The following is a 24090-nucleotide window of genomic DNA, read 5'->3' as shown; positions in this document are numbered from 1 at the left end:
GTGATAAATGTAATTGTAGATCCTCGGTTGTTTTGCTCGGTCAATGTAATGACTACTTCTAATACATTTCCTGAGGTCAAGTTCGTAGAACTATTGTAACGTTGGTAGCAAACCTAGACGCAAATTTGTTTAAAATTGAAAATTTGATTGGAGTCAGTAATCATCGGTTTTTCGAACCATTTTCATTGAATTTAATTGTTTTACGACACGGATTTGATGCTCATTTGTACCAAGCACCAAGCACTGATAACTCCAACCGAAGAGAAAGTCCTGCTAAATTATAGACATCTCTCATCGAGGTAACACTGCTTGTCCTACCATATGACTGTGTAAATCATTGATTCTGTTACTCCTTTTGTTAAGTGTTTCATACAAAATCTTTTACTTCATTTGTTGACCATTCATTTATATCTTCATCAATTAGAGGTTTATTTTTGTAGTTTCTATAAATATAAGATGATTTCTCAGAAATTAAAAATGTTCAGCAGATGGTCATAGAAAGACGTTTTTCACAATTTTCAGTCAGAACAAAGATGTAATCGTACCAAGTCAGTATGATTGTTTATGTGTATGCCACATAGCAAAATGTCTTATCTCTAAATCATTTCTTCACTGTGGTAACCTCTAGTTCAACGAAACGATGAAAACTTTATCACCAAAATGATTTTCCGTTGAATAAATTGACTACATTCGAATAAAATAACAATTTAACACAATGTTAAGCATGGCGTAAATTCACTGATCTGACTTCTTGTTCATCGTTTTTCTTTTCTCAACATTAAATCACAAACGAAATGTGTAGAAAAATTGAATTGGATGATTTTATTCGATTCATAAAAATAAAAGTCGCAAAATGATTCCATATGTTCTCACTTTGTGCCAATTGATGGTAAATTGGGTCTTTCATTCATAATATTTTTAGAATAGAAAGCAAAAAGAATTCTTCACTCTTAAAAATTTCTATAAAATATCGACGTACCATTTACATACAGCACATTACATCACAAAAGAAAATTCATTTATCGAGCCCTATATATCATAATACATCGCTAAATTATATAACGTTGCATCCATCAACACTTTTTCAGCATTAGAATGGTGTGTATGTGTCTCTCTTATTATATACGTCTATTTTGAATTGACTAAACGAACTTACGTATCGCTCTAAAATGGGTATGCCTTTTACATTTGACGCGCAAGTAACTCAATTTTCATGGAACATTTTCTTTTCTTTTGACTAATTTTTCTTTTATCTTGAATACATTATTTGCATAAGACTTCTCGAATATACGTACAATATTGTACCCACGACATATATATTCATTTGAAACACTCTTCCACTTCCACGCTAGATTTTCATTTGTAGGGTAGGAAAATTCAATTATACAATTCTGTTATTATTGTCGCAGCTCCCTTTCCGTCAAATAAAATTCATGATTCGATTAATAGCTTTTGTAAATGATGACCAATTTCAGAAATGTCAAATCGAATAAATAATTTTAATTTTCAATTTTTTTCCCTTTCAATTTTCCAGTAAAATCTTGGTGCTGAACAATGCAATCGACTGACCCAGGAGGACCCGGTTCGCAGACAGATCCCAACAACAAAGGGTCGTCATGGCAAGCTGCAAAGTCATGGATGATACGATGGAGAGGATCCAGACGTCTGGTCCTAGTCATTGTGGCTATTGCTTTGCTGCTCGACAATATGCTATTGACCGTCGTCGGTAAGTTATGATTTATTTGAGCTAATGATTTAGTATGAATTTCGAGATCGGTTAACAGATCTAGTTGGTAAAGGGGTCGAGAGATTTTTCTAATGCACGGATTCTACACCTCATCTATGTGTTTAATCTTCTTTAACTCGTTAACCCGTAAAAAATTTAAAAACTTTTGAGATTGCGTTCCAATTACTGTAGACTTTCAAAAAAGTAGCTGTGTCTGTGTCCCAAAAAAAATTATAGCCAGCGGCGAGTTTAGGACTGTTCGACATGGAGACAATGACAATGAGAGGAGGTTTCTGTGCTTACGGACCTAATTTTTCAAATACCACCCAGGTCAGACACATCACTGTGACATAAAAGAAAGCTGCTGTACCGTCATCCATTCGTCATACCTTATTAAATAAATAGTATGAGACCCTTGCGACTTGCGAGTCTCTGTTTACAAACCCAACCCAACAATGAATTCATGACAGCATTTTAGCTTCAGTATTCGGGTAAATGATTTACCAGTCTAACTCACAGCTCATTCGCTAACTAACACCTGAAGAACGATTTTCTACAACGATCTATTACTGATTGGGTCTATGCGTCTTTCTGACAATAGTGCGTATTTAAGCCCATAATATTTCATCTGTTGACTCAACATTGTCGATATGATTGTTGATGCCACAAAGGAAGCTACGTCTTAAGTGTGTACTCATTCAAAAAGATTTTCCTTCCTTTTGTGAATAATGTTCGTCCTTTATAGACATAAATAAGCATTGTGAAATTTTTCGACATTGACTTGGATGCCTCTAAGTATACATATAGATTGTAAAGTGGATGAAATGTTTCATAAAACCACTTTTCTCGTATGTAACAAATCCGAGAAAAGATTTAGTTTTGCCACAGAAAAAGAACAAAAGTTAGATAAAATAAAGATTTTTCAAACAGAAAGAGTGTATAACAAAGAGAAAGGGAGAAAAAAAACCATAAAAGTTTCGTATCGTTTCTTCTGCCACTATATTCCCGGGAAAAATAAGTTTTAAAGGAATTTCGGCTGCTTTGTGTGCGCTATGTGTCGAATAAGTTTTTCGAAACGAAAACTTTACTTATTGTATAAACATTTGAAATGCACTCTCTTTTATATGCCTGTTGATTTCCTCCTTAAAAAGTCATGACTAGTTGAGAGGAACTAATAGGGCTTTTCATTCTCGTTCAGCAATTTAATTTCAGGCAGAATAATTCTTGGGGAAAATTTCTGTAATTGAGGAAAGCAGCATAATAGCGTGCTGATTTAATGCATGATGTGTAATTAGCATAAAACGAACGATGCCGAATTGTTGCTTTATAAATCTTGGCTATCAGGAACACACGATGAGGGTGGCTTGGTTGGCTTCGCTTGTTAATTCGAATCTTTTTTAATTAAAATAAAAATATTTCTGTTCTGACTATTTCAAACTTTGTCCTGTCCTACAGACGCCTCTATGTACAATCAATACCTTTTAAAGGTATCTAGAACTATGCGAACTATTAAGTTGTCTATTTAGCAAGTTTATTTTTTTGTTCAAGTACTGACCGATTCCAGGATTATTTTTCCCCAGCAGGATGTCATTATCAAAAGGACTAATCAAAAATTCTTTGTCTTTCCGCGTAGATTTAACGGATGTTGTCAATAAATTCAAAGTAGATACCAGACTAACAGTATTTTACGGCCAATAACAAGTTCAGTCTAGAAAACCGGATTAACGTGACTCCCGAACACCTTTTAAACTTTTTTGTTTTTCTAAATTGATAAATTGCAGAGATTGGACTAGAATTGGTAAAATTGTATTTCTATCCAGAAAACCTTTCTGGAGCTTGTAGAACCACACGTAGAGCGAATTTTATCTATCTTAGAGGCTGAACATCTTTTAAACATTAAAGTTACTCAATGCAACCATTCACGCTTCATGCAAAAGTATCCCTACAAATCAGATATGTGTTTCGTTTGCTAATTTTCCATTACCCCCAAAACTAATGTACGCCACGAGACAGCCATTCGATTCACTTAATATTATTACGCATAAAATATAAATCTATTCCCAACGACATATTTAAATGCAAACATTATACAAAACCAAAGTCATTTCTATCGTTCATAGTCTTCTACACTCTCTATTCCATCACTTATACCTCCTCAATCTCAATATCAAATGTATCCCAATATACATTCAATCAGTGTGTTTAACATTCTTTTTGATAGCACATTTACCATGTTGTTATGTGGATATGGGGTGGTGAATTTTATGTAGCTACTTAAATCCACGATCAAATTACACCAGAACGAACACTTCTCATTCCAATCCATTTGAAGTGTTCAAATTGGAATAGATATACCTCCGCTCCATTTAGATGTTTGTATAGGTACACACCAACATCGAGTGTACAGTGTTTTTCTTTTGCTCTCCCTCAACTGAATGACTAAAAGATAATGCCAATGAATGAAAATGAGATAAACATGAAAAAAAGGGGATAATTTATAGCGTCGACCACTTATCGAAATTGTTGTCTTAAAAACTATCTGTAGAGTAGCCGTTAGGTATATATATACAATATGCACAAACAGAACATAAAATTGTTATGGTATATGGAGTGTACACTAGACAGCCGCATAAGTAATTTTGTAGCCCACTTATAGATGAAAATGAAATCTCTTTTCCTCTATTTATCTATTTACACACATAATGTGAAACGCTTCACTATTTATATATTTGTCGACGTGTATACATATTTGCCAGCATACTCTCCACCAGCACCAACTACAATACATCTAAAATGTATAAAGACGGAAAAGATACACAACTCATTCCATCAAGTCCCTTTCAATTCTTTTATCGCATGATTTTTACCTTTATAACATCGAACATAACACAGCCAAACAGAAGTCATGTTTTATTTAACGAAAGCAAAAAAAAAAAAACTCATCCCCAGTGACCACGATCTATTCATCTTAACATCCATCGTTGTTTTATTTTATGTATCTTCCCGAACTCGTCCACCTTCTCGAGATGTTTTTACCTCACATTCTTTTCTCCGTTTCGACTATTCATATTGGATTGAATTGATTTTTATTCACCCCTCTGGAGAGTATAAGAAACAATATTAACAAGTCAGATGAATCTCCTCTCCACAATGGCGATAAGATTAACTGTGAATGATTTTTTATTTAGTGCCCCATCCGTGCGATTTGATTTATGGAAGACCATAAATATTTTGAGAGGAAATTTATGCAGAAAAGGGATGTTAGTACCAGTACACCCATTTATCTATTCCATATAAAGTGATTTAAAATGAAAAAAGGACTCACTGGACAGATTGATTTTTATTAGTGCTTCAATTTTGCATTTATTAATCTTATTTTTTCCCATCGACTTATTCAAACTGAGGTAACTGTTTTTTGCTTTCGCTTTCGGGCTGTATACATACCAATGAACGAGCTGCTAGGGGATATTATTGACATTACCATGAAAAAAAACTTTGAATTTCTTTCGTAAATTCCCAACCGGGTACGCTATTAACTTCAATTTTAAATTGACAATACGAAAGAGTTTGGTGTGTAAAACACGCTTCTGGTTGGTTCACAGATGAATTACGTCTGTAATTAGTCCAATCTTGAGTCCGGATATAGAGACCAGTTAATAGTAGGTTATGCACTTCTGCAACGCACTTCAAGCAAAAGTGGTACGCTAAATAGGGTACTGAAACTTGACAGTGCTCCATACAAAATTTTACACTGTAAAAAGTGTGCGGATAAAATTTCATATAAAATAGTACTCTATTTGGCAGCTGTCATTAAAAGCACTTTTGCTTGAAGTGCGTTGACCTCTGTCTTAAATGTTTATTTTGATGATTTGGAAGTGATGTACCGAGCCAAAGGCACATCATAACTTTGAATTGGTCCAACTAACTAAGCAAAGAAGGCCGTACGGTTCCTATCTTGGACATTGTTTGTGCGAAACAAACCTACATTTAAGCAGTAAGCCATTAGACTTATTGGTATCACCACAACCACAGCACTTTAGGTCCAAGCATGAACACTTAAATGAGAGATGTAAGATTTGGAGTCTTTTTCGCGAAAACATGTATACAAAGTTGCATGTGCTGTCTGTACGATAGAGATCCCAATTTTTTCCTTTGTCAGCGCTTGGAAGTGCTATGTCACAACATTTTAACCTGTCACAGACGGCTCACATCTGTTATCGACAACGACAGCAATACTTAACGACAAGCTCTGACCGATGAGGTCTTAGCAAAAGACATGTTCAAAATAAAGGAAGTAAAAGATTTCTGAAATAAATCTCTGAAAATCTTCGATCAAATGAAGTAATAGATCACATAGTAAAACTGTTAACCTGTTACAGGCGGCAAGCATATTACCAGGATTATTATCGGGTCTGTTACATCAGAGTCAGTCAAAGTATTTTCAACCTGTTGATTTCAAATCTTGTACTTTATGTATTTTATGTATAAAGGACCATATTACCTAGAGCCTGTCATTATTTTCGTCGTCGTTATCGATAAGATGAATTGCCGTATGTGACAGGTTAATATGCTTGGCGTTTGTGACAGGTTTAATTAGACCCGCAATATGTTTGAGATGTTTGTTTATAGAAAACATTCTTTGATTACAGCTTGAATTCATACTTAAAATGTGTGCCGTCGTACCGTAATTAAGTAGAAATAAAATGTTTTTTGAACTGAAAGTCACATTGCACTCGTTCCTTAATTTAGTGGGTTAGACAAAAAAAAATTGAATTTCCAACCAATTTCAAAATTCAATCTCTGAAATTGGATTTAGAGAGTCGAGCTCTAAACACGAATGAATAAATTGGTCTGCCGAGTTTCATTAAGTGAAATTAAAAACATCCAACACAACCACTATGTGTACAGTAATATTATCATAAGCGGAAGACGATCTTCTTAAATTGAATAGAATGTGATGAGTGATTATAACTCATCAGAAAACGGTATACACTATTTTCGAATATGACACAATATTGAGGTTCTACATCAATTTGTGGAATGGCGTAAATTCAAAAACTTGCAACAGCATAATTTTCAACAGCATGAACTTGAACAATAAGCTAAAATTTGCAGTTTCGTTCTGTTTAATTAAATTGGGTCAAATTGAACTCTCGTTGTAATTACAGAAAATTCAATTAACTGAAGCAATCTTGTTAGTTTCGTGCTGGTTATTCATCTATCTACCAAATATGATGTCTATATGTATCCTCCTGTCCGTATGCATGATGGAAGAAGATATTAATATTTCTCTCGGCATTATATTTTCCTCTCAAGTCCATTTTACCTAAACTAACTTAATATTTAAGGTAATTATACTCATCCGAGAAGAGGTACCCTGAATTGTCTACTAATGGACAAGCAATTGCAATTTTCCATCTTAAATGAACGACAAATTTAATTGCCTATCATCGTCACCGTTTCATTTTACGTAATACACCCAAGTTATTACATTGTCGACGCTGTGTAATTTATATCATCACGACGACGGTCGGGTATACAAAACTCCTCTATTACAGAGGGCTATAGCATACAATTTTCCATGAAAATTACATCAGTGTAAATTGAAACCCTTTTTAGTAACTGAAAATTTGTGTGCTGAGTTTCAAAAGTTTTCGGTGTTTTACTTGGAAATCTTATGAAGTTCAAAGCACTCAATGTCTGTACGGCTAAGTTGCTGGAAGGTATATCAATGTTGTGTTCATATCAATCACAATTTCAAAGTCGTGCGACTACATTCGTTCATTGAATAAATCAAAATGTTCAAATCCAATTTTCTCAACGTCAAATTGTTATTTCCTTTCAGTTCCAATCATCCCAGAGTTCCTGTACGACATAAACCATCCAGACGCACCATTAGATAGTTTTCCCAGAACACCATTGACGACACCATCGCCATTAAGTTCAAGACCGACTGATGGCATGGAGACCACAACTTTATCAGCAGGTATTATCCGGCGCGTCTAACTTATAATCGATTTTAAAAATGTTAAAATCCGAATTGATGTAGAGAACGCGAGTTATTATGCTGAACTGGAGGAACGACATAAAGAATTGGTTGGTGAAACGGTCGAAGTTGGACTTATGTTTGCATCCAAGGCATTCGTTCAACTTTTAGCTAATCCAATAGTCGGACCCTTGACCCACAAGTAAGTGTTGTCATTGAAAGGGACTCTGCATGTAGACCCACCTCGGCTCCAACAAAGGTCGAGGGGTTTGCAGTGCATAAAGCACGATTGGACTCAAATTAAAAAATTGTCCTCAGGATTGGCTACAGTATTCCAATGTTTGCTGGCTTTATCATTATGTTCATGTCCACCATAAGTAAGTCCTCTCTAACCTCTTCGTTCACCAGTGACCGATCAAATGTAACAATTTAAAAACCAAATAAATTTCAAGTTTTCGCTTTCGGCCGTTCATATTGGGTCCTATTCGTTGCTCGAGCACTCCAAGGTATTGGTTCCTCATGTTCATCCGTATCCGGTATGGGTATGTTAGCTGACCGTTACACAGACGACAAAGTACCACTTTCATCTATCCCAGTTATAAATTAGCAAATTTTTTCATTCAAGTTCATTTCAGGAACGAGGCAATGCAATGGGTATCGCTTTGGGCGGTTTAGCCTTAGGTGTTCTGATCGGTCCGCCATTCGGTGGAATTATGTATGAATTTGTTGGCAAATCAGCACCTTTCCTCATATTATCTGCCCTAGCTCTTGGCGATGGTGTCCTACAACTGTTTATGCTTCAACCATCCATCGTTGTCCAAGAATCCGAACCACCATCATTGAAAGCCTTAGTATGCGATCCATACATTTTAATTGCTGCTGGTATGTTGAAGATCTTTTTTCATCTTTTTCATTGAAATCTGTTGCTCATACCAATTTTGCTGTGCACTTAGGTGCCATAACATTTGCCAATATGGGCATTGCGATGCTGGAACCTTCCTTACCGATCTGGATGATGGACAATATGGGCTCAAGTCGTTGGGAACAAGGAGTCACCTTTTTACCGGCCTCAATTAGTTACTTGATTGGAACGAATTTATTTGGGCCGCTCGGGCACAAAATTGGACGATGGCTGGCTGCACTGTTAGGTTTAGTTATAATTGGGCTGTGCTTGTTGCTGGTAAGTAAAATTTTCAATTTTCAAAACTTTTTTCAGTAATAATTGAAAATTTTCTTACAGATTCCAATGGCCACATCCATCTATCATCTGATCATACCGAATGCTGGCCTGGGCTTTGCCATTGGTATGGTTGATTCGTGCATGATGCCGGAATTGGGATATTTAGTAGACATTCGACATTCAGCTGTTTATGGCAGTGTGTATGCACTCGGTGACGTCGCTTTTTGTCTGGGCTTTGCTATTGGTCCAGCGTTAAGGTATGAATTGACTTACTTTCGCTCCGCCTTTTCTTTAGTTTCGACTTCAGTGACCAAAAAACACCACAGCGCTACATTTGCGATGTCCTATTGCACCATGCCTAAAAATTGTCGGCTAGTCGTTTATTGTAAATATTAGACTTTGCTTCAACATCAACTCAGAGATCAAAATTCCCTGGCTGAAGCTGTAGGAATGTCGATCATTAATTAGTTGACACAGTGAAGTAGTGGCGAAATTGTCTAATCCAATAACATTGCAAGGATAACAAGATTAGATAGGAACTTTAGTCAGTATTTTAGCCCTTGCAAAAACCTAATGACAAAATTTGCCACACACCAGTGAGTCACCACTTCAACAATTGAATAACACGTTAAGAGCATTGAGAATTTTCTGTTGCATTACTTTGGATTCATCGACACATTCCACTTGTGTGTCACTGTAGTACACAATTAGAGCTTAGACTTACCATTGTACCATTCCATCAAGAAAATCTAATCCAAGAAAAATGTTTATCCTTTCGAGACGTCTCTCATTCATAAATTCAACTCGTTACATCCACCCAATAGATTCGATTCGAACACCGCACACATTCTGATTGATTTCAATGTGTTTCCTTCCTTTTGCGTTCTTTTTCGCATTTACTGTAACACACTTTCGTGCTGACCACTCCAGTTAAAAAATAAATTTAACAAACAAACCGACAAAAACGAAAACTATCTTCCCGTTTACAGTGGAACTTTGGTAAACAGCATTGGTTTCGAGTGGATGTTGGTTGGAATTGCAGTTCTATGTTTTTTGTATGCCCCGCTATTGACAATGCTACGAGCACCACCGACAAAAGAGGAAAAGAAGGTAGGTGGCATCGACAATGTTGGAATGACGCCTGACGCAAGTAACGCTGTTGTTGCTGTAGAAATGGGCCAGAGTAAAGAAAGCAATGGCACGGTTGAGAATTGTGTCACCAAATTATAGTTTTCGTTTAACATTTTGTTTTGTTGAACAATTTTATTTTATTTTATATTTTTTGGTATGTCAATTGTGCGAGCTTTCGATGAGTATGTATGCTGCGATACTTACTTTTTAATTTAATTTTGTTCGTTTTGAATTGAATGTAAAGCTTTGAGTTATGACGAACCTATCGAATTTAGACGACATTGATTTTATAGTGAAAATCGATGAGTAAGATTAGTGTGATAATTTAATTAAATATTTTTTATTTAACGAATGTTAACAAGGAAAGCTTTATACGTAGAAAATAACCCAATTGTCCTGCCTATCCAATTTTTATTTTATTTTTTTAGACTTTTTTTATTGTATAATTTGAAATTATTTGTTTTTTGATAAAAGAAAGTAATTTTAACTTTGTGCCGATTGAACACTATTCATTTTATTGTTAAGCATGCGACTTTGTGCATAAAATACGATTGCAACGTTACTAATTTGTAAAAAATATTATTTTATAATTTGAAATAAAAAGTTTTTTTTTCGAACCAATTGGTCTTGCGATTTTTATTTGTTCATTTGTTTTCCTTTCCAATTTGCCTTGCATTTTTAGTGTTTTTTTAGAATTTTTTTTTTTTGATGTGCTTGTGTTTTGCCATTTAGTACATTAGAAAAGTCGAAATAAACCTCAGAGAAATAACAGACACAGAGAAAACAAAAACTTTCTCGTCAGAGTTTGTCATTGCTATAGTCTTGAAGTGACGCCAAAAAATCAAAAATCGCCAAAAATCAAAGCGACTTCTTCTATAGAAGTAGATGAAAATTTTTAAAAATTTGCTTCATTCAACGCCCGCAGCGAGCCTCTGTAATAGTTATTTACATAATAAGAGATAAAAAGATCAAAAGTAGAGTGAATTTTGTTGATCCGAGGCAAAGTCGAGGTCAATAAATACACGAAAACGAGACTTTTCATTTTTATCCAGAGTTATGTAATGGATTGTACATTCTTTTGAAACTTAAACCAATTTTCTTGTTTTCCCTAGGTGTGTACGAAGCCACTTTCGACCCTAGGGAAAACAAAAGCATGTAAAATATTCTTTCATTCGGATTTCATGTTACCATTAGGAAAAGAAAAGTGCAGACTGAGGGACAGCGACTACTCAAATTATGTGAAACCAAAGAGTTTATTATACTGATAGAGGATGGGTATCGAGCATAAAATGCGAGATCGACAACTCGGGAGATTTTTGACATTAGGCGAGATAAATCGGCAACTGTAGTTCAGTTTGTCTGTTTTGGTTATCGACATTTTTAAAATTATAGCCCGACCTTCATACATTCTTAATCAGTGTGCCAAAATTTTAAAAATGTGGATGACCAAAACAGACAAACCGGACTACCGTTGCCGATTTATCTCGCCTAATGTCAAAAATCTCGCGAGATGCCTATCTCGCATTTTATGTTCGATACCCGTCCTCTATCAGTATAATAAACTCTTTCTGTGAAACCATATTTGCCCATTTTCTCTAAATTTGTTTACTAAAAAATCACATAGTTTTATCTCTCCATTTGTTTCTCGTAGAGGTTCAACACCATTTCCTAACGTCTATGTGTAGACTAATCCCTTCAAAGCATACCCGAAATTACAGCGCTACCAATATTTTAATAACGGTGGTGCAATCATTTAATCTTTTACTTCACTTCTTCAACGTACTTTTGGACTTCAATTGTTTTAGGCTTAATTTTAGTTTAGATGATCCACAGAACCATAGGTCATCACATTTTTTTCTCGTTGCTGTCGATAACTTATGGTTAGTCGTTTCTGAAAGGTATACATTCCTGACAGATCTACCTTACCACACTACCATAAAATGTCTGAAATTTTAAAGCGAATTTTTATTTTTTTACTATGGTTAAAATGACACACATCGAACAAGATTTGAGTTTCTGCAGAACATGTTGACGTTTAAAGTAGACCTTGAACAAGAAATCAAATTTTGTTCGGAATATTTATAGTAGTCGATTTCAATTTTTTTTTTAGTCATTCCTGGTTCCGCCCTACCTCGATTCACCCTCGCACTAGCAATAATAATCAGCAATTTTTTTTTATATAAGTCAATATAAGCTTGCACCGTCACTTTTTCAAAAATTTTCGAGCTACACGAGATACTTGGATTATGGGTCCGAACCAAAAAAAATCTACAGATGCTTTTGCAGAGTTTTCACTCTGTACGGCATCTAAAGGGTCTACTAGAACATACAAAAATTAAAAAAAGTTAAAAAAATGTTTTACCGTCATTTTGGTGTAGCACCAAGTTTCACCGAGGTGGAATTTTCAAGAATTTTGTATGTGAAAAAATCATCTCTTCTGGGTAAATTTTAGTAAAACTAATGTTGTGATAGCTCATTTTGTAAAAAACTAAGTTTTACTATTTTCAGTAATATTAAACAAAATTAGCCACAGATCCCCACCGCAGCAAGAGTACCTTTGAACTTTTATTTCGATTCCCTACTTCTGGCAAAATTACACACTCTGAATAGTTTGGAAGTAGCAGTTCAAGAGAAGCCATTTTGTCTGAATTAAATCTAAAAAAAAATCCCTAAATGTGATCTTTGGACGAATGTAACAGTTTGAAAAAATATGATGTCGCAGCTGATTGAGAGCTTTTTATGTTGTATATTTGAGTGCCATATTGCGAACATACGAATTACATAGAATTGCAAAAAATAATCAAATTCTCATTCCAAATTGCTAGTCACTCATTATTGGCGAACGGTCATCGGTTCGATACGTCACCTACCAAAACGAGGAGGAAGACGAATAACACACATACATCAACGATATAACCAACAAATTCTTTATTTTGTACAACGTTTCCACAGAATTCAACTATATCAAAGCGTCTTGCTCCATTTATAAAAAGGCATTTTAGACGAACGAAAAACATAAAAGTTTTTTTTTTGTTAGAAAAAGCGTAATGTGATTGAACAACACCACACCCAGAGAACATATGTGTGAAAATCACGCATTTTATTTCAGGTTAAAATAGATTTTTTTTTCGAGAAATTTATTTCATTGAATGAAAAATTGAAATTGAAAAATTTATTATTAATGATGAAGAACCAAGAAACAATAAAAACATTTTTTTAGGCATGTAAATCGAATAAGAAATGAATTTTAACAAAATTTTGTTGGATATTAAAGTCTATATAAATGGAAATCTGTTTGACAATATTTTTTTAAAACCAAAATTCTATACTTTAACTCTGACCTACAACTATATTTACACTCTACATTATACTATAACCTACAAAAAACATTCTTATGATCTCAACTATTGAATGATTCGATTCAGAAGAAATAAAATGACCAATTGAGAACAATAAAAAATATTTTACCAAAAAATTTTAAACTTAACTTTTTTCACTTGTTAACAATGTTGCACAAAAAAGATGGGAAATATTTTTGAAAATAAAAACCAACAGAACCAATTTTTGACCTACAACCATTCTCATAAAGAAATGGAAAACATTTTTTGAACTTCAATGCAAGAAAATATGTAGCGCCTGCTAAAGTATATAAACTCGTTAAAAAACAACGTTAGTGCTATGACACAATACATAAGTCATAAATACCAGCAAAACAAAAAGTCGTAAAGTAAAATTATGATTTTTTTGGAAGTAGAAAGCATAATAATTACTCCCTGCAAACACATTTCGTCAATCGTTTCAATTGGATTTTTTACACTCAATTTTAGTTAACACACTGCAGGACATAGATTTAAAGGATGATCATTGATTTATGTATCCGTGAACGGTCTGAGGTTCTCGGGGCTCTGGTCCTTGGACTTCTTTCCTCTTACCATATTAATTTTAAAATTTATCGTCAAATGATTTATTACAACATGATGATTCCGAATTAATCCAGTGCAAACTAGCACATGACACATTAAAAGATTAGTTTTTTATGCATGAATTACGATGAATTAGTTAATAATTTAATAAAAATATTGAGGATTATAGCCACAATGGATCCGAACATTCATCCGAGTAGTTTAAATCAGTTAAAATTCGATTGAAATGGAAAACCAATTGAGAGTAGAAATTGTGACGTGGGAAACCGATTCTAAAAAATTAAATTGACTCAATGAAACATTTTCCAAATATCACACTCAAACAGAGAATCTGTTCTCAACAAATCCATTCAACTTCAACTTCATATTGCTTCGATTGATACCACACAATATTTTGTTCAATAAAAATAAAATTCCAATTGAAACGGAGAATAAAGCATTTTCGTAGAACGTTAATCTGAACAATTTCTAAGAAATAAAATTTCGCAGAAACACAACAGAAATATTCTCGACATAAAAATGCCCAAAGTTAAGCCTAAAAATCTACCCAAGTTATGAACGAGTTACGGAACAGAAAATGATTTAGTAAATTGTTAAGATTTTGTTTCTTTGTTCAAATTTTATTCCGAATTCCGCATATCGATTTAACTAAGTTAAAAGAAAATAGAAAAGTCTGCGTCTGCAGTAGTAGAATTCCATTAAAAATTTATATTTCAAAGTTCCAAAATAATTTAACCTGCTGCTTAATAATATGGATATCAGAATAGAAATATCTGACAAAAAGCTTATGGAAATTAGAGAAAATATATTTTATTATAACGAAAAAGAAAAGAATGAAAAACCACAAAAAAAAGTTGTGTAGCTGAGTATGTGTGTAGTCTTAGGACTCGAAAAACTTATCAATGACTTCATAGTTTCAACGTTAAAAAATAAATGTTCCTTTCTACCGATATAAATGCAAACAGAATCAGCCACTCTACAGTATCGTTCCACAAGTCATAGTATGTCTCTACGGAATCGTGTGAAGAAAAGTTCGACGGAGGAGATTAAGATATTTAAATCATCGTAAAAGGGAGTCTAGCTGCAAACGAAAAAGAACCAGAAATGACTGAAGATTTTGATAGAAACACTTCTTGTATTATTCATCTTCCAATCTCAGTCTCAGTTCTTTTCAAGATTAGAGAAAAAAAATTAACTTTCCTTTTAGTCAACCAAAAGTTTCCAAAAGCATCACGGGAAAACTTTTTTAAGTTGTAAAATATCAAATTTGTATACCAGGATACCGGTCTAAAAACATGTCATTTGAACATGCTATACAAACGAATTGTAGCATTTTATCGTCGAAACTCACTGCCTGTGAGACATAATGGTCTTGAAACATGGTCTATTGGAACCGATAAAATGAAAAGCACGAACTCATGGGTCTCGAATAAATTTGAATTGATATCGGTAGATTGTGCTGAAACATTCAAGTGGAATAAACTGTTGAATTTTGAATGGCTGCAAAATTCATATTCGGTTAGTTATTGCGATGAATAATATACGTTCCACATTTAATTTTCTGCATTCCATTTATAAACCATAAAATGTTGTTACATTTAACACAATTTTATGTAGATTTGACATGGGTTTCGAGTCACAAAATATTTATAACAATGCAAATATACTGATGTCTAACCGTAGTCTCTGCGTATAATCAATAAACAAATAAAAATTAGCAAAAAAAAGAGTTTTCGATGTCATGTCATGTATAAAGAAGAAAATAATTTTAGTTTTTAGTTTTCTGTTTTGCTTAATAGAACAAAAAAAACCATTTTCATTAAAATATACTGTAAAACTAGAGCTTCTTGAAAAAGAAAGTATATTTGATTGTGTTTAAGGGCAATATAAATGGAAATATTTGTATAGAAAAAACGACAAAAAATGTTTCATTGTGAAATTTGATTAGAATAATTTTACGTTAGATATATTCGCCAGAAAATTCTTTCAAAAAATTATTTAATTTAAAATTTCTAAAACCGAAACAAAAATTGGAACCAAAAAAATATTCAATAATTTCGTTTGCTTACCAAAAAAAGATTTAAACAGAAACCAAAAAATTATTGAGAATTGCTGACTCAATCAAAAAAAGCGCGTTGTACAGGGATAACAGCTGGCGGTAGCAAAGGTTTTAATAGAGAAAGGTGAAATAAAATGATATGATTAAAATATTGATAAAAAAAACAAAACTCTTGTACAGTATATTTAAACAAATTAATTTAATTTTTGTTGAATCAAAAAAAAAGATAAAAACTTTTCATTTTCGAAGTTCTTTTTTCTAAACTTTATTCATTTCATATATATCAAACGTTCGGATTGTTTTTTAAACAAGTCCGGTCAGTTATTGTGAATTCGACAATAACCCAAATTCAATAACATTTAACATCATTGCAATTAATGATGATATATAATTTGTTTGGATTTTGAACAACCCAACGAAAAAAATAATAACCAAAAAAGAAAATAAATCAAAATCTAAGTTGTTAACATTTTGGTTGAATACAAAAAAAAAATTAAAAATTAAATTTAATAAAAAATTTTAATTTCATTTTCAATGCTTTACAAAGTGATGATATTTATAACAAAAAAAAAATCATTTTAAAGCTGGTACGGGGTCAAAACAATGGAATTTAACACACAAAAAACAACCAAAAATTGTAATTCAACATAATTTTTAGAGTGTTTGTGTAAAATATTTAAAAATAATAAGTATATTTGTAGCCTAACAATTCTTTGTCGTTATGAAATAGAGAAAAAAGCAAATAAATTAAAATAAAAAAAATTAAAAAAATAAAAACATATTTAATTAGATCCCTTTTCTGCATATAGGTACAACAACAAAATAAAAATCCATATTGTTTATATAAATGTTATATTTGCATTAGATTGATTATAATAAATAAAAAAAAAAATTAAAACTAAATGAATCAAAATATTAGCTTTATTAAAAGTTAAAATAAAAAAAAAGAATCTCTAACAAGACATTATGCATATAATACAGAAACTATAAATTAATATGAATGTTTAGAACACACACTATATATTTACACACCTAATTAGCAAAAAAAAGAAAACAAACAGATTAAACAAAATACTTATGACAAAAAAATAAAACATAACTACGAGTATAACATCAATGTTTTAGCTTTGGCCAAATTATTAAATAAAAAAAATATTTCAAAATTATAATAATAACGAGACATTAAACATGCTGAAATAAAATATACAAAACAAAAGAAAAAAAAACTTTATGTACAATTTAAGGGAACATTGAAAATAAAAAGTTGTTGGTGAAAATCTCTGGAAAAATTCGTTGTTGTTTCATTTTCCTCGTCACCTGGTAAAGTCCAATTACACTTGGGCCAACCACAGATTATTCAAAAGAGTGAGGTAAAAGATTTTGCAAAACGACTCTTTTCAAATAAAAAGAAATTTCCAAGCAAGAACTTAATAGCTAAACCATTATGGTCCGAAAGGTTCGTAAGTATGAAAATTTCGTTAACTTTTGACATTTCGCCCATACATTAAATGTCAAAAGTTTATGAATTGACTTACTTGCGAACTTTGCGAACCATTATGGTTTACCTCTAATGTAATACTATTATTTTAGCGTTACACGTAGATAGAAAATGAGATTAAAGTTTGTTGTGTCCAATTGTACTTTTAAATAGAAATTGTTTTGGGATTATATTTTTAATCTCAGCTAGGAATTGAAGAAATATAATTCCTTCAGTGATGAAAATTGGAACTAAACAATGCTATTGGGGTGCAACGAATTTTTCGTTATTAATCTGGTAATTTTGAAATATCACATTACCGGCGTACTAAAAAAAAAACACGAAAAAATAGTGATCTTGCTATCGTGCAATTTGCATTTTCATACCATTTCAATATCTATACAAACATAAAAAACACTCGCAAGTGATTTTCTTGCAATGAAACAAGGACAACTTCAACAACCCCATGAAAACAAATTTTTTTGTTCAATGATCGAGCCATGAGATAAAAATGCGAGGATAGCCGAATGGACAGAATTAATCCAATTCTCTAACATGAAATTGAAATTGTGTGTTCTTATGATTCACTACCCTCTATACTTAGCCTGAAGATGAAGTAAGAGGGTACTGCAAGGTGGTGGACAGAAATTTAAAAAAATATGAAAAGAGCAGTTGGACTTTCGACCTTTACGGCCTGAATGAACTTACGACCAGAAAGACGTTTTTGCCTAATCAAAAAAAAAAAATAAAACAAAAAAAAATGGAAGGCAACGCAGCTGAAAGGATTCGAACCTTTGCTCCCAGAGGGAATCTCATTTCTAGTCAGACGCCTTAGATCACTCGGCCACAACTGCTATTAATAGCGTCGTTTTACAATATAAACATAACTGAAAGCCAGCCATTGTCTCAAATGCGTATATAAATGTTCGCCCTCACCCCAAATGATTTTTTAAGTATTCACGCAAAAAAAAAATCGTACGGATGAAACGTACATTTCGACGATGAGACCAATGGTTGAGTTATCGGTACAATGTACGAATAAACGTATATTGGAAATTTCGCTTAATATTTTTTTATTATTCTAGAAATATTTCGTCCTTTGCCCACTTTACAGATGTGAGATTGATTAATAAACCAAAGTGCTGAGTTTCTCAAACGAAAAAAAAACGTTGTCACTGGCTTGAATTGAACTGGTGACCTCTCGATCTTGAGTCAACGACTTTCGCACTAAGCTAACTAGTTGTTGGGCTACGAACAGTTTACTTTGAAGAGTTCTTTTGTTTGTCATTTCCTTTTACTTACTTTACTTTACCGGCGCTACAGCCACTTGTGGGCCTTGGCCTGGTCGAGAATCCGGTTCCAGCGTGCCCGGTCATTCGCTGCACTTTGCCAACCTCTTATTCCCAGCGCCCGAAGATCTGATTCGACACCATCTATCCATCATATTTTAGGGCGTCCTACTCCTCTTCGCCCTTCTGGATCATTTCGGAATAACATTGAGGGGGCTCTGTTCCTGTCCATGCGTGCTACATGTCCTGCCCACCTCAACCGTTGGACTTGCACCACTGCCACAATATCCGGCTCGCCAAAATCACGTTTCAATTCAAAGTTGTATCGTCGCCGCCACCTTTCGCCTTCACGCATCGCTCCGAAAATAGTACGAAGGACCTTACGCTCGAACGTTAGGAGCAACTGTTCATCACTTCTCTTCACCGTCCAAGATTCGCATCCATAGATCAGAACTGGACGAATGAGCGTTTTGTAAACTTGGCACTTCGTTTTCTTCGATATCAACTTTGAGCGTAAATGTTTGATTAGACCGTAATAGCATCTGCTTGCCGCCATGATTCGACTTTGGATTTCAGGTGTATTATCGCCATCCGAACGAATCAGCGCTCCAAGGTAGATGAATTCTTCGACTACCTCGAGGTTGTACTCTCCAATGCTTATCACGTCCCCTTGTTGATTGGCAACCGTATTGGGTTCGGCCTTCATATACTTGGTTTTCGATTCGTTGATCATCAAACCCATTCTCTCCGCTTGGATTTTCAGATTTGTGAAAGTGTCTACCGCTGCTGCATGTGTACGACTGGCAAGATCCAAGTCATCTGCAAAGCCCAGAACTTGAACTGATCCACTCACCAGTGTTTTGTTGGTTTGGATACCAGCACGTCTCATTGCGATTTCCAAAGCCAAATTGAAGAGCAGGCAAGACAGTGCGTCGCCCTGTTTCAGCCCTTCCCTTACAGCAAAAACGTCAGACAAGTCATTTTGCACCTTGACACGACATCTGGTGCCCTCCAATGTCGCTTTCACAAGACGAATCAGTTTTGTTTCGAAGCCCAGCTCCTTCATCGCAACATACAATTCCCTACGCTTGGTCCTATCGTAGGCTTGCTTGAAGTCGATGAAAATGGTAAGTCCGGACTTGAAATTCCCTGCCTTTTTGCAGAATCAGACGAAGGTTGAATATTTGGTCAGTTGTTGAGCGATCTCGTCTGAATCCGCCTTGATAATCTCCAATGACTGCCTCAGCCCGTGGATTTAGTCTAACGAATAGCACTCGAGCAAAAACCTTGTACGCCGTGTTAAGCAAAGCAATACCACGGTAGTTTTCGCAAATCATCCTGTCACCTTTCTTGTGCAGAGGTAAAATGGCACCCTCTAACCACTGATCCGGTAACGATTCGTTGTTCCATATTCGCTCGACTAATTCATAAATCACCTTAGCCAATTCCTCACCACCCATTTTCAGCAGTTCCGCTGGTATATTATCCGGACCTGAAGCTTTGTTGTTTTTGAGTGAGGAGATTGCTGCTGAGACTTCCTCCAATGTTGGTGCTGACACGATACGACCGTCGTCGTTGAGAAAAGAATCATCGGTAGCATTGCCGTCTTCAACATCCCCGTTTAACAGAGCACTGAAATGTTCCTTGAATCGTTCCAGGACATCATGTTTTGCTGTAAGCAAAGTGCCGTCGACTGCTCTGCAGATAGTCATTCGAGAATTGAAGCCTCTTCTTTGGTTGTTTATTCGTTTGTAGAACTTCCGTGATTCGTTTGCACTACATAATCTTTCCAACTGAAGAAGCGTCCTTTCTTCAAGTTCCTTTTTCTTGTACCGGTGCAAGCGCTTTTCCTCCCTCCTCAGATCTTTGTAGCGCTGATCCGCTTCCGTTTTCCGTTCTCTAGTTCTCGCCGATTCCTTCTCAATTCGTGCAGCATTTTTACGATCTGTAACATCAGCACATTCTGCGTCAAACCAGGTCTTAAAATCATTAGGCCTCTGATATCCTAAGGTGTCGATTGCTTCCTGATGCTTAATCACATCACTCACCGATAGCCATTCGGGAGGAGTGTCGCCTGGCTGAGCTTGTCGTAATTGTTGAAGCTTTGTACTAATGTTATCAGCAAACGTCTCCGCTATCCGTGTATCCTTTAATTTCTCCACCGCAAAACGCCTCACAGTTTCACTACGTCCATTATGAAACCGGGCTAGATGTGCTCTCAACGTTGACACAACCAGATAATGATCAGAGTCGACATTTGCTTTCCAACATGATTTGACGTCAATGACGTCGGTGAGGTGCCGCCCGCTAATCAGTAGATGGTCAATCTGATTTGCTGGCAAATTGTCATTGGGATACTTCCAGGTAGCCAGGTGTCTGCTTTTATGTTTATGGAAAGTACTTTTCACAACCAGGTTCCTTTCGGCAGCGAAGAAAATCATACGCTGACCGTTCTCATTCGTATTTTCATGCAGACTGTACCTTCCTATTGTTGGTCTGTACACTTCCTCTTTGCCTACTTTGGCGTTGAAATCTCCTATAACGATTTTAATATCGCGTGCCGGTAATTCATCGTAGGCTCTTGCAAGCGCTTCATAATAATCGTCCTTATCACCCTCCACCGATTCATTATGAGGTGCGTGTACGTTTATCACGGAGTAGTTTTTGAAACGGCCTTTCAGACGTAACACGCATAGGCGCTCGTTGACCTTTCGGAAGTCCAGTACCAGATGTTCCTTTTTTGTGGCTACCATGAAGGCAGTACCAAGTACATGGTCTCGACTGTTGCTGCTATGAAATGTGGTATAGCCATTGAAGCGGGAAGCTTGTGCATTTTGATTGTAACCGCTCTCTTGAATAGCAGCAATGTCGACTTTGGCTTTCTTCAGTTCATTTGTCAGTTTCATCAATCCTCCTGGCCTGTAAGTCTGACATCTTACATTCCAGGATCCAATTCTCATGTCCTTTAGGCGTTTCCGGGTCGTTACCGAAAGCCTCGAGCAATCCGAGCAATCTTCCTTTCGTTGCAATCGTTTTTCCACAATCGCTCGCAGTCATGTGTCTCAGAGCCAGGTCGCAAGCCTCGGCTCAAACCCCCTCTTCATCGGAGGACCAATTTGTTTTTGATGGTAATCCAACTGACTAGGATTGTGTATGCTGCCGTTGTCTCTTGCTGTTGAGATCATCCGCCACCATACTAGGCCGCTATCCCATCTTGATAGTGCCCAGCTGTCTCCGACCCTCTCTATACGTAGCGTTAAGATACTACCCGAAGACAGCCCCCCTCATCCTTATGCTAAGTGACCCACACTACTACATCAGGGTTGGTTACCTGACATGGGTCATGGGGTTGCTCACTATAACAGGTGTCACCACGGGTAGGATAGGATGTAGGAGTTGGTGAACAGATGCTATGGTACATAAGGAGTACTACGATGCGCGTGAAACACCCTTTGACACCCCATTTCCTTTTAAACATAGTTAAAAAGGATGTACAGTTTATACGTAGTAGCGGTTGCTAGGAACACCGTATGGGCGCGAGATTCCTACGTTTATATAGTGAAAAATGGAATCTCGCGCCGAGCGAAATTCCTACTCTAGGGTGGTAGCTTGGCGTCCATACTTTTTTTTAGAGTTCGATTCGGGCCTGTTGGTTGGAAATGGCAACTCCGATTCGATCATAAACTTGTGAAAGTATAATGGTCTCATCAAAGGCCAGAGTTCAAAATTAAATACTTGTGATAAAATTAAATAATAGAATTCCTTTCCCTATGCATTATACGAACTTTTTCTTGGATAAACTCTAATGGTTCTATTGGCAAGAAGTTCATTTTGCGCGGTAATATTATAATGAACGTTAAAATCACATTACATCTTTACGGTGAAAATGTTTTTAACATTTTTTGAACCTCACCATCGTTCCCAACCACCTATCCCTAACCGAAACTTCCCTAAAGACTACCGTTTCGGCCCGCAAGTTTCAATGATCTCGACAGTTCATCTCTATTTTATTTTAAAATAGAGTGTAAACAAAATCTTTCAGGGGCCATCGTCAGGAATGAGATGATGTTACCAAAACTATTTTTTTTATAAAAAAAGCTACCTCTACCTTACAGTATATCTACAGTTCGTTTCCTATAAAAAAATCGGGTTAGGGGAGATCGTCTACTGTTCTGTTTGTTAGAATTTGAGCTTGTTGGGACATTCTTATGCATGTTATGCATGCAGAGATATATGTGATAGATATGGAATAACTTCAGTATATTCTATTGTTAATTCATCTTTGTTAGAAAAACTAAAGGACTTGGATAAATTGGAAGGAAATCGTTTACTTCTGGGGAGTGTATAGTTACAAAAAATAAGGAATATCACATTTTTACTTTATGTAGGATTAGAACTGTGCGCCGGTCTCAGCCGATGAGGTCGGCGGATAATTTGACGCCGGTGGGTATCGGCGGCCGGCTACGTCAAAAAATAAGTCGGCGTCGGCGGCGTCGGCGGCTAAATCGATATAACTGAATAAAAGATTCAAAAGTTTTCAAAAACTCAATTTATGGAAGTTCGTCGAAAGTGGCGTAATTTGTAGAGGAAGGTTGCTCTTTGATATACATGTTAGTGATGTAGAAGAGAATGTTCAGACCTAAATTGAATTGAGTTTCGAACCTGAACTTGACCTGTTTGGAGATTTCACAGAGGATAAGTTCTTTGATGTGGTACCGGCACGGCACGTATAACAGAAAATTTTTTTAACGATGTTTTTACTAAAGTCATAGTTGTTTTGTATGAACAAAAAAATTGTTAGCATTGCTTAGCAAAAGGCTCGACTTTCTACTAATCCAGCAATGAAAAATTTTCTTTTGCTACTAGTCATCAGGGTAGACAGTATTCTTTTTGCCAACATTGAAAGTGTCGACATTTCCTTAGCATAGTTCTTACAAAAAATCGATATTGCCCTCCAGCAAGTTATAGTAAATAGTGAATCTCACGGTCGCCCTCATTTTCTGATCTACGTCTGTCTGACGTGTTGAAGACTTGAATGTTTCTCGACCATTTCTTCAAAAGACTTTGATGAGGATTTCAGCCGATACAGCCGCTAACCAAACGTCGGCTAATGGCGGCTGAGAGTGTATCAGCGGCGACTACCGGCTGATCCTAAAATCGGCTGGCGTGGCCGGCGCACAGTTCTATGTAGGATCTGAAATTTCTAGACGTTTCTGACAGTTAAAATTGTATGAGATTTCTGAATTGTTTCACAGTTAAACCTTTTGTCGAGACCGCCAAATTTGTTAATTTGGTGTTAATGTTATAATGCTGGGAGCA

At 35.4% G+C, this 24090-nt stretch overlaps 2 protein-coding genes and 1 non-coding gene across 4 annotated transcripts in view; 1 reads left to right on the top strand and 2 right to left on the bottom strand.

The window, feature by feature from the left end:
* LOC119071903 (synaptic vesicular amine transporter) overlaps positions 1-17149 on the top strand; it is a 29712-nt gene extending 12563 nt beyond the window's left edge. Inside the window, exons 2-11 of one of the 2 annotated variants that reach the window (XM_037177016.1) lie at positions 1535-1726; positions 7572-7712; positions 7776-7914; positions 8031-8089; positions 8165-8286; positions 8348-8594; positions 8666-8892; positions 8953-9149; positions 9882-10002; positions 12849-17149. In XM_037177016.1, the coding sequence (XP_037032911.1) occupies positions 1555-1726; positions 7572-7712; positions 7776-7914; positions 8031-8089; positions 8165-8286; positions 8348-8594; positions 8666-8892; positions 8953-9149; positions 9882-10002; positions 12849-12917 (1494 nt within the window). In that variant the 5' untranslated portion in view covers positions 1535-1554 and the 3' untranslated portion in view covers positions 12918-17149. Of the gene's footprint in view, positions 1-1534; positions 1727-7571; positions 7713-7775; positions 7915-8030; positions 8090-8164; positions 8287-8347; positions 8595-8665; positions 8893-8952; positions 9150-9881; positions 10376-12848 lie in introns of those variants that run through there. The other variant, XM_037177015.1, reaches the window with a different exon arrangement.
* A 1104-nt stretch (positions 17150-18253) lies between these two features.
* On the bottom strand, positions 18254-18336 carry Trnas-aga. Its single transcript has one exon. It is a non-coding gene; the product is annotated as a tRNA-Ser (tRNA).
* An 845-nt stretch (positions 18337-19181) lies between these two features.
* LOC119072021 lies at positions 19182-21731 on the bottom strand. The gene is made up of 3 exons (XM_037177139.1): positions 20058-21731; positions 19406-19879; positions 19182-19334 (listed from the first exon to the last, which is right to left on the bottom strand). Exons 1-3 carry the CDS (start codon positions 21729-21731, stop codon positions 19182-19184), a joined length of 2301 nt encoding a protein of 766 aa, XP_037033034.1.
* Positions 21732-24090: the final 2359 nt, after the last annotated feature.

Source organism: Bradysia coprophila (assembly GCF_014529535.1).
Source record: "Bradysia coprophila strain Holo2 chromosome IV unlocalized genomic scaffold, BU_Bcop_v1 contig_5, whole genome shotgun sequence".
NCBI classification, from domain to species: Eukaryota; Metazoa; Arthropoda; class Insecta; order Diptera; family Sciaridae; genus Bradysia; species Bradysia coprophila.
The sequence above is the reverse complement of the archived record's forward strand: the minus strand, read 5'-3'. Positions and strand labels throughout refer to the sequence as shown.